General features: G+C 38.0%; 1 protein-coding gene and 1 long non-coding RNA gene across 2 annotated transcripts in view; one reads left to right on the top strand and one right to left on the bottom strand.

Annotated features, from left to right (window-relative positions):
• Positions 1-2010: 2010 nt before the first annotated feature.
• selenon (selenoprotein N) lies at positions 2011-7869 on the bottom strand. The gene is made up of 12 exons (XM_016522268.1): positions 7513-7869; positions 6357-6474; positions 6044-6174; positions 5594-5806; positions 5285-5409; positions 4570-4707; positions 4013-4094; positions 3636-3824; positions 3316-3421; positions 2992-3104; positions 2789-2890; positions 2011-2693 (listed from the first exon to the last, which is right to left on the bottom strand). The coding sequence occupies exons 1-12, from the start codon at positions 7702-7704 to the stop codon at positions 2523-2525; spliced, it is 1680 nt and encodes a 559-aa protein (XP_016377754.1). The 5' UTR covers positions 7705-7869; the 3' UTR covers positions 2011-2522.
• Positions 7870-10650: 2781 nt separating this feature from the next.
• The window catches only part of LOC107715984 (uncharacterized), a 1840-nt gene continuing 774 nt past the window's right edge, over positions 10651-11716 (top strand). Inside the window, exons 1-3 of the long non-coding RNA XR_001637158.1 lie at positions 10651-10744; positions 11047-11152; positions 11434-11571. This is a non-coding gene — a long non-coding RNA (uncharacterized LOC107715984). The remainder of the gene's footprint in view (positions 10745-11046; positions 11153-11433; positions 11572-11716) is intronic.

The following is an 11716-nucleotide window of genomic DNA, read 5'->3' as shown; positions in this document are numbered from 1 at the left end:
GGCCAAGCACTCCAGAGGCAAATTGAGGAGCTAAGCATGGCATGGAGCATCAGACCAAATGCAACAATGAGTAATAAAAGCAATTTTAGGATGATTGTAATTGAAATGGCTGAAAAATCGTAAATACAACCACTAGTAATGTGATTAAATGGCTTATCACTTTTAACCAACAGCTGTCGCTGCAATCAAATCGTTTTGGTCTGTTCTGTGTGAGCAAATTGAGGAGCTAAGCGTGGCATGGAGCATCAGACCAAATGCAACAATGAGTGATAAAAGCAATTTTAGGATGATTGTAATTGAAATGGCTGAAAAATCATAAATACAACCACTAGTAATATGATTAAATGGCTTATCACTTTTGACCAACAGGTGGCGCTGTAATCAAATCATTTTGGTGTGTTCTGTGTGAGGTGACAATGGCACACACAAAGTTTGTTGTCATTATGTCAAAGTTTTGAAGAGCTATAGCCTTAGAGTCATTTTGGCACCATGCCTAAAATTTGTAGCAGCGCTGTACGAAAACAGTTTCGTCTATCGACACGAAATTCATAACATTTTGTCAGCACAGTCTGAAGATGATTTGACTCGATTTTGGTGAAAATCGGACCAAGGCTTGAGGAGGAGTTCGAAAAAGTAGGTTTACAGCATAAATCAAAATGGCCGACCGGCAGTTCAGATTTGCTAAGCGAAAATTGGCATGTCTGTTGTCGGAATAAGCCAAGGAATATTTTGAGAGCAGTTTCATTGCAATAGGCTAATGCAATCAAAAGTTATTAGCATTTTTTTAAATTTCATAATAATAAATCAATGGTTTATTACTCTTGACCAATAGGTGGCGCTGTTACCAAATTGATGTGGCGTGGTCATTGTGAGGTGACAATGGCACATACAAAGTTTGGTGCAAATACGTCAAAGCTTTGCAGCGATACAGCCTCAGATGCATTTTGCCATCTTAACCAGCAAATTCGTTGATGTGCTAAACGAAAACCGTTTCGTATATCGACACGAAATCCATAACTTTTTGCCAGCTTGGTCTGAAGATGATCTGAGTCAAATTTGGTAGGAATCTATAAACATCAGTCTCATTACAATATTATAATGTATGCAAAAGTTATTAGCATTTTTATAAATTGCTTCCAAACTTTTTGAGTACCATCAGGGCAAGATGCATACTGATTTTCATAATAACAAAGTCTAAGCGTTCTTAAAATATTGAATTTTTTGACAAAATTTAAAATGGACGACACCCAAAATGGCAAACATGGGAAATTGGTATGGTTCGACTCGGCATGCTCCACCGAATCTAAAGAGACCAGTTTTGTTATTTTTAGCCAAACCATTCAGAAGTTATAAGCAAAAATATGCATTTTTTTATATCGCCTGACCACTAGAGGGCACTGCGCCGAAACACTGCAGGTAGTCTCAGGTCATGCTTGTTATAACACACACCAAGTTTGGTCTCAATACGCCAAACCGTTGCGGAGATATAGCCTCACATCCATTTTTACGTGCTTTCCGTAGAATTCCTTTGTGCGTTTTTCGAGAATGGTGGGACAAATCAACTTGAATTCCATAACTTTTTTCCTGCATTGTCTGAAGATGATCTGAGCCAATTTTGGTGAGAATCAGACAAACCGTCTAGGACGAGTTCGAAAAAGTAGGTTTTACGAACAATTAAAAATAGCGAAAAAACTAAACCTTGCGATTTTTGAATTTTTGTGTTCATTCGACTCGGCATGAGCCAAGGATTCAGAGGAAAAATTTTCATTTTGTGCCTTATGGTTCAAAAGTTATTAGCATAAAGATATGTGGTGGCGCTAAAGAGTTGGAGTTAGAGATTCCAAACTTGCTGTGGTTACTGTTGAGACTGTCCTCTATCAGTGTGCCAAATTTCACAACTTTCCCGCAAGCGGTTCTATGGGCTGCCATAGACTTTCGGCGGAAGAAGAAAAATTACGCTAAGGGATATAATAGGTGCCACTGCACCTTCGGTGCTTGGCCCCTAATAACAAAACAAATATGCAGCAAAACATAAGTGGCTTTGTATGCATGAAACAAAAGTATAAAAGTGGTTTCATCAAATCAATATACAACATAATGCTATTTCAGTTCATTAGTCTGAACAATGGATCAGACTAATGACATTCGTCACTCAGGAAGTGGTAGGTTTGCACATAATTGGCAAATTTTCTATATTAAAATATATGACTTAATTGAGATTGTGTTGTGTACAGTTAAGCACCAATGAAACCTAAAGGGGTGACAAACCACACTCTTGTGACACTAGTGACAACTTGATGTTATATTTGTGCACTTTTGCATGGAACGTGTCACTCTAACATGTGGTCACCAGCTGCCTTCTGAATGAAGGAATTGCATCAGCTCCTCCATATTCCGTTCCTAAAATCAGACACGGGGGAGCAGAGCTGATATCAGTGCTCCCTTTCTTTCTCTCTCATATACTCCCCTCATTTATCTCTAATGTGCACCGATGTTTCTGGAGAGATAGTCTTGAAACAGTTTTATGATTCCAGGTAAGGTCTGGCCTTTTCGAGCCCTTCCTGCAGGAAGCGGATGTATGTGGAAGTTGAAGGATCCTCAAAACCTGCTGAGAAACTGATAGCAGGCCCCTCTTCCTCCTCTGGTTTCATGGATGTCTGGTCCAGGAAATTATTAGCATTGATGTGATGGACCTGCAGAAGTTACAGTGATATTCATCTAAGGAACTTGAACAAGAACAGTTGGCACAGACTGAACCAAATGTTTAAGAAAACTAAAGCAGACTCACCACAGTGCCGTTGGGCAACGCCACCATCATCTCCACTGGAAAAGTATACTTTTCCAAATGTAAACGAGCCTTTTCACTCAAATCCAGATTCTTCTTATCACCCTAAATGAAGGTAAGACACTTAGTTAGCGCTGATATATGTCTAAATAAGGACTATTTCATTTAGCTTAACATGCATCAGCTAAATAACCCAAACTCCCCACCCGCAGATCCTCCAGCTCTTTGACTAGAGACCAGCTGCTGATGAAGCTCTGGTTGAGCAAGGCCAAAACGGGCGAACTCTCGAGAACTGTCTCTCGAAGAGTCCGCCCCGAACCTAACGCAGATAAGGAGCAAGAGAAGTGTAAAGAACACAAATTAGAGTAACATCTAATGTAGCTGAAAGAAACTTTAAAACCCATTCTGACCAATGATTAACACTGTCAGAAGATATCAAGATACAGATGAAGTCATGCTGACCATTATGGCCAAACTTAACTGCTCCAGAAGCTTGTATTCTACGTTATGCCCGTTTCTGGGTGTCTTACCTCAGCATGACTGGTCATCCAGGGCTCCCCAGAGCAGGATGGAGTGAACCAGCTTCTTCTCTGCATCAGCTCTGCTAAAGGCCTCATTGAATGGTAAATATGGCACCTTCCAAAAAGAAAACCCACTGATGAGATTGACAATGATAATGACAACACTGAAAACATTTCTACTTGTCTGTTAAACAACCAATATCACAAAAAAACCTATGATATCTCGAAAGAACATCTGTTCAGTATTGCTGCATATTCTTCAGAACAGATTTCAAGTATGAATCTGTGATACAGAAAAGAGGTTGAGGATCGAGAGTCAGGGGACTCACCTTTTTAAATGGGTACATTGTGACCTCTAGGTGTCTGGATGCTTCTTCTCTGCTCATCTCTGCACTCCAGACAATCTCCTCAAACACGAACTGAATGGGCTCTCCTCCCTCCCCTCGGCTGTCAATCATGTTCCCCTGCTCGTCATAGATCACTGAGGGAGTGGAGGGACCTTCTGCCCGGAGATCCATCTAAAAACATATATGGCCCATTTACTTTATGCATGTTTTAGCCAAGAATGCCATGTATGGCTTTGATTCATAAGCAAAAATAAAAACTATAAAGCATGCAACAAAATGTCAGGAGAAGCATTTTCAGCATTATGTATACCACAAATCAAAACCCTCTGAAGATGTTCTGCATAAATATGAGCACTAACCTGAGGCAGGTATCCAATATCCACCTCCATGTTGCTGCTCTCACTAGCCCCATAAAGCCACTCCATGTCCACATTCAAAGATCTGCCATATAAAACAATTAACTAAGGCAGCAGGATAATGGATAAACCGAAAATCTATTATTTTGCTCAAAAATGATAATCGCAAGTGTTAATCACAAATATAGTCATTTGAGAAATTTCTTCTTACATTTCATCTGAAAAATTATTGCCCTTACACAAATGAAGAGAATGTCAAGTCATACGCATGGTTTATTTTATCATCTAATTTCCAGATTTTATTTATCATATTGTTTAAACATTCTCTACATTAAGAACTAAAATAGTTAAATTTCTAATTATTATTGCAAATACCTAATAATCGAACATTTTTCTATTAATATGGAAGCATGTGGAACCAGTGAGCAAATATTGCAGGCAATTATGCTAAAATAATTGAGAGAAACAGAAATCATGATCACTATTAATTACGCAGCCCTACACTTAGCACCTTAAAAGTGTTAGGAAATGCAGTTAGGAATAGTGGAGGGAAGACTGACTTGTCATTTGGGACGTAGAGGTGAAACTCTCGGACGTGAGAAGCATCTTTGGAGAGGATGATGTTACCAGCAAACTGCCCAGGAGTGAACCAGAATGGAAAATCTGGAACATCATTCAGCTGGAACTCAGCATGGATTCTGTAATTAGTAACACAATATGATCAGACTCTGTTGGAGGCTCACAATTAAAATAAAGTTATAATTAATTAATAATAATTTATAAATTTAGCAGACATTTTTTCCTACATTTTTTACCAGTAAGTGTGTTCCCTGGGAATTGAACCCATGACCTTTTGCGCTGCTAATGCAATGCTCTACCACTGAGCCACAGGAACATTATACCATTATACTATATAACATATACTAAGCTTTTTATATTCGGCTAACAAAACTCAAATTGAATTCAGCTGGACACACTTTCCTGTTTATCTCAACAAATGGCCAAGCAAAGCGCACGACACTGACAAGGTACGCGATACAGTACAAGACCAAACGCGATTTCAGCACGTCTCCACACAGTAAACAAAACAAGCGTTTCCTAGCAACGACAACTGCGCTAAACAAGGAGACAAGAAATAAATACACTTTAAAACTGAAGTTACAATCAGATATTAAGTGACACACACAGTATATTTCTTCTGGATTTTAAGAAAATCCCATTTATTCTGGATGACAAAAACTTTATCCAAGCATGGCAGCATGTTTTTTAACTCACCTGAAAACAATGTCATAATAAAAGTCACTAGCAGCCCGTATACAAGCCACAGCTCCCTGTGGAGCGAAGCGAGATTTCACAAAGGGCCGCGGGTGGAACATACTCAGCATAGAGTGGATCAGTACCTGGAGAGAAATTAAACAATCACAACATCTATCCACCAACTAAACAGAAAAGGACAACCTCGGATCACCTATTATTCATTATACATGTGGTTAAATCCAAGTAACATTAAGTTAAAATGTTTTTGATTTGTAATTTAGCTCAAACATTCAAACTAATTTAAAATTCTTAAAGGTATATTTGTACCTCTTTGCCTCGCGGTGTGGGAGGATGATAGTGGTTGTTGGGAAGGTAGCCGGTGAAGATGTTCAATTCACTGGGAATGATCCACCAAGTGTCGCCCAGGGCAGATTTACCACTGGGTGGCAGGAAGACCTTGAACTGCCTGGCATAAAACGTGGATGAAAGAACAGCTGGACGTTTCCAAAATCTCAGCCCACTAAGAGAGCTGTGTGAAACCTGATGAGAAAGACACTGCTCTCAATTGACCTTATAAGCACATTTTGGGTATGCACCTTGGAACAGTCCACTGTCTATATTTTTTACAATTATTTTAAGCTTAGTTTTTTAATACATTTCTTATTATTGGTAATTAATTTTTTTTTTTCAATCATTATTTAAATCATCACCCTGTCTGTTTATAACCTTGATAGCGGTTCAGACGAATTTATAAATAATGTGTAATGTTTACATTACCCCTAGAAAGCCATCTTTGCTCTTAGTCATGCTTTCGAGCAATAAAGGCTGCATTTTAGCATGTAGGGTCAGCGTCTCTCCATTCGGGTCATGTGGTATCTCCTCTTCAAACTCTGGGGGAGGTGCTGCACCTTCAGGCAACAGAGATGGACATCAGGCATTACAACAATGCTTTAAACTCTCAGCTGGAATTCAGGTTTCTACAGTGATGGAGACTATACCCTTGAAGCATCTTAATTCTGCTTCAATAGATAATATCTACTTGTGAAAGGATGTTGATGCTCTGCAAGTGCACAGACAGCAAGAATAATACCTGTGAGTTTTTCTGCAATAGGTTTGAATTCCTCTGGACTGAGATAGAGGTCATGATCAATATCCAGGGATGAGAAGAAAAAGAGTCCGTCTGCTCCCAGTTCCTTCAATCCTGCCTCCTACAACAGATACATATCCAAAATTAATTTCACAATCCATTTATTTTTTTTTAATTCAGAATTGTTTATTGAAATGTCACGTCCCAGTTCAGTTTGCTTTCCATAATTCAACAAATAAAAACAAAGACATTAAAAATCTAAATATAATTTGCAAATACATTGCAATTCATTTACATATCTCAGCTGTTTTTGCATTTTAATAAAACACTATTTATTAACTGTTTCATATCTGTGATACAACTTTCATACAATCAACATTTTTAGTAGCCTACGGTTTAAAAGAAAAAAACATTTCTGTTATTAAAAAAAATAATAATTTGCTTTGATCACAATTTATTTTACTTGGCTACAAGTTCACTCATCAATTCTCTACTCATTACGAATCACCCTGTTCGAACGAGGCGATTGTTCAATCAGTGGCTTGCTGACAGACTGGTTCAGTCCATTCGTGGACGAATCATTCAGACAGATTTCTGTGAAACGGTTCAATTGATTAATTGAAAAGATTCGACTCAAAAGAACGAGCTGTACGCTAGAAAGCACAGCAGAATACTTGCCCCAAGGCAACAGGACACAATGATGTCTACGTCTATTTATTTTTAACTGAATTCCTGACATACTTTTAATGTTGTGTCTGGGTCTATTATCAGTTTGAGAAGGAGGGCAGCCTGGAGAATCTGTTTCATGTAGGAAGCGACACAGAAGTAACACTGGTGTATGAGAAATAGGGGGGTTGCTGTTCTAACGGCCTTGCCCAGCTGTGGCAATTATCCAACCCTTATAAAACAGCGGGCAGCTGGAGCACCAGATGTAAGTTTAATGTTTTCAAACAAAAACAGAAGACGTGGCAAAGACAGTTCAAGAATTAATCTTAGAAGAGGGATGTTTAAAACTAAGTAAACTTATTGAAATTTTACAAAGAGCCAGGGCTACATGTGACTTGAACAGCTGCAGTAAATCACACAGTACCTCTGAGAAGCATCCCTCCTTCACGGGTCAAACTGCAATGAAATTCTGACCAAACTGGTATTAACTTACATGTCGTTTCACAAGCTGGATGCCCTGGTAATATTTAATGCAAAAGCCGATGAAAGGAACAGCAGCGATTAGAAATAAACTGGAGAATTGCTTGAAACGTGAGCGGGCGCGTCTGCTGGATGGAGTCGCGCGATCTTCATCATGATCATCCTTTGGCTCTCCAGCAAGAGTTTTGTCCACGTCTGCGGCCATCCTCTAATAAATGTCTCTATCTGCTCTGTAAATCACTACTGGGCCACAAAAATAGCCCAGGGTGATATAAAAACTCTTAAGTGAAGTAGCACAGTAGTCACGGGTTCGTCTCCGGTGTACAACGAGCCGTTATCGTAGCGGCGCAAGAGGAAATCACTCCTGCTAGTGGATAATTTCTGTCGCTCTTAAAGGGCCAGTGCGCACATTCATGCTTTTGAACTCGATGGGCGCTTGTTCAAATCTAGTGAGCTGCCTGTCTAGACAACATTCGGAACGTGACTAAGTTGGCCAAAATGCTGTCGAGATAGGCAGCCAAGTAGGTTTTGAAACAGCATATAATGTATGACAATAATTACATGGTTCGGGGCCAAAGAATGTACTGGATCATTATTTTTGTCATTAGTGCTGCTAATACAGTTATGTATTTGTGTAATGTTCACGAAAAGGACATTTCAACCCTAGGCACACTAGACGTGTAGACTAGAGTTGTTGTACAATTATTTCTTTAATATTAAGTGAGAACGGAAGAATTCGGTCAATAATATTATTAAAAATTTGGAAACAGTGAATAAAGGACAAATAAGGAAAAGGATCTGTAAATTACAACTGTGGTAATTCTAAGCAAGAAAAGTTGTTGTACAATTATTTCTTTAATATTAAGTGAGAACGGAAGAATTCGGTCAATAATATTATTAAAAATTTGGAAACAGTTAATAAAGGACAAATAAGGAAAAGGATCTGTAAATTACAACTGTGGTAATTCTAAGCAAGAAACAAAAAACATAATTGAGGGTCCCACACTCTTTAATCAATACATTTCCATGTTTTTCCCATGACAGATTACAGGATTAGGTTTTTAACAATCATTTACAGTTTGCTGGCATGGATTTCATTTTACAACTACATGCCATTGTTCCAGAAGGGCACATGACAAATAAACTGTAAAATAACCCCCCAGGCACACTAGACGTGTAGACTAGAGTTGTTGTACAATTATTTCTTTAATATTAAGTGAGAACGGAAGAATTCGGTCAATAATATTATTAAAAATTTGGAAACAGTTAATAAAGGACAAATAAGGAAAAGGATCTGTAAATTACAACTGTGGTAATTCTAAGCAAGAAACAAAAAACATAATTGAGGGTCCCACACTCTTTAATCAATACATTTCCATGTTTTTCCCATGACAGATTACAGGATTAGGTTTTTAACAATCATTTACAGTTTGCTGGCATGGATTTCATTTTATACTATACAACTACATGCCATTGTTCCAGAAGGGCACATGACAAATAAACTGTAAAATAACCCCCCCAAAAAAAAACTTTTTCAGGACATTTTAAAATCCAAATAGGGTTTACAGATCTTTATTATACTTATACTTTATTATTCTTTACTATATTATACTTTATTATCATACTTGTTCAATGAACCATAAACAAGTATTGCATGTTTGCACATGCTCCTGTGGAACAGTCCATAAAATACCAACAGTTCACACACAGGCAATTAAAGCCAGATTTACAATACCTTTGGACATAAAAGAGACCTTTCTACTGACTCTGAAAAACACTAGAAGAAAGATGCCCAGGGTCCCTGATCACCTGCGTGAACATGCCATAGTCCTGCTACAGGGAGGCATGAGGACTGCAGATGTGGCCAGAGCAAACTCCATAATGTAAGAGGCCTATGACGGTGCTACAGGGAGACAGGAAGGACAGCTTATCGTGTCAAACCATGTGTTCACGCAGACATGTTTGAGAACTTGTGTCTTGGTGAACATCTCACAGCAAGAACTGTCAAATCCGGTACAGTCCATGAGGATGAGATGCACTGTAGTACTTAAAGCAGCTGGTGGTTATACAAGATACTCAATGTGGCTTTTAATATTGACCCCCACGCCCTCCCTTTGTTCAGGGACTCATTATTTCATTTCTTTTCATCAAAGACTTGTTCAGTTTGTCTCACTTGTTGCAACTTTTTATGTTCATACAAATATTTACACATTAAGAAATTTGCTGGAAAGAAAGTAGTTAAAAAAGGAGAGGACGTTTCTTTTTTGCTGAGTTTATATTCACATACATAATGAACATTGTGAGGCTTTCAGTCCCAGAAGGTTGCTTGTTGTAAGCAGACCGTACCAACGTAATTTCACAACAGTGTATGAAACTGTAGCCAGCTGTTCCAGGACTTCTCCAAAATCAAACAAGTCTGAATTTACAGAGAATTGTCAATGAATATTCATCAAAATTATATCAACTCATTTTATATTTTACAACTTACTTTCAATCTCCATAAATTAATTTCAGCTCTGAAACAGGTTAAATTGTTGCTCTGAGTCCAGAAGAGCAAGAGTCCACAGAGAGGCAGACCAAAGTCCTCTTTCAGTCCATATCTTCCTCGACCTGCTGTGTGTGAACCTCTATGGTTTTGGGTGGGATGTAGGAGCCCATTCCTGCTGCCCGCTCTGCCTTGGCCTGTGTATATGGCTCTTCCCTCAGCTGCTTCAATCTAAAAAAAAAAATTTTTAAAAACGCTTTTTAGAATTAATAAATATACATAGGAAACCCAGGCATACTTTTTGAGCTTATGCAAGTAATGTATTTTATATGTGATCCAAAGATTCAACATTAAGAGAAAAGAGAAAAGATTTTATGGTTCGACTCACCGTTTTTTATGAAGTTTGGACTTGAAATGCTCCTTCAGGGTTTTCAAATCGACAAAATATCTCCTTCAGAAAAGGAAGAAAAAAATTAAAATGAAAAGCTTAATATTTTAAAATTACTAAAAGTACAATAAAAAAAAGAAAGAAAGAAAGAAAAAAAAAAGTGTCTGATCGGGGTGGTGAGGTGTGACTTACGCGTTTCTCAACGGCTCTGGTGTTCACCAGATGGCAGTAAGTTACAGAAGGCAGCGCATGACTCAAATCAGACGAAGCAGAGTTTATGGGTCGTTGCTATGGAGATTCTGTCGCAACCACCCTGTATAGAGTTTTTAGTAAAGCTTTTACTAAAGCCAATTAAATAAAGCACCATGTCTGGTAAATATATTCATAACAATTATTTCTATAATTTATAATGTATATTCTAAATATAAATACTTGTTACTTGTCAAATAACTTAAACTCTTACGTTTCTTTTCTCTTTTTGGCTCTAACTTCAAGATATAAAAGCCTCCTTGATTTAACTTTGCTGCTCTTTGTTGCAGAGATTACAACTCTTAAAATCTCTTACATTTTTCCAAATGGAGACAAATATGGTGATTTAGCTGACAGCTTTTAACGTGTCTGTGAGTGTTCTCTTTCATTAAACAGGCGTGTACTTGTGTGTTGTGTGTGATTAGAGGGCGAATGCTGTCGTACTTCAGATGGTGTGGTGATGAGGAAAGGTCTGGCACACAGACATCAGCCTCTGGAGTTACTTACACTGCAGAATGGGACAATGATAAGGTGTGTGTGGGATGTTTTTTTTTTTTTAATAATAATTACAATATTTAAGTAAGTCACATTAACTTTAATCTCATGTGCACTAAAGCTGTCAAGATCAGTGACATACTGGAGCTTTAGTTACCTGATCTCCGTTCATAGCCTACTTTTCGATTTTTATCTCAGTCATGAGTGCAACTAATTGGATGAAATGTAAATTCAGACATGCAACAACTACCTATTTTACTTCTCTTATTATGCTTTTAGTAATTATGTCTTGGTTGCTGGTTTTATGTGGCCTGTAGATGAATGGCAGAGGAACTCTTACACACCCTTCAGGGGGCGTTTTACAGTGACCTGTTCAGAGACAACATGCATCATGGCAAAGGAACTTACCGATTTCCTGATGGGACAGAATACACAGGAACCTTTAACAACAACAGGTGATACAGTATATAATCAGTTCTGCAAACATATGCAAAGCAGGATTCAGCATTATTGTCATAAGAAAGGCTTAAGTGTCATAAAATAAATTTTTTCACAAACACACACCATTTAAATGAATAGAGCAAAAAAAGAACAAAAAAA

This window comes from Sinocyclocheilus rhinocerous, unplaced genomic scaffold (assembly GCF_001515625.1).
Source record: "Sinocyclocheilus rhinocerous isolate Xijiao unplaced genomic scaffold, SAMN03320098_v1.1 scaffold749, whole genome shotgun sequence".
NCBI classification, from domain to species: domain Eukaryota; kingdom Metazoa; phylum Chordata; class Actinopteri; order Cypriniformes; family Cyprinidae; genus Sinocyclocheilus; species Sinocyclocheilus rhinocerous.
The sequence above is the reverse complement of the archived record's forward strand: the minus strand, read 5'-3'. Positions and strand labels throughout refer to the sequence as shown.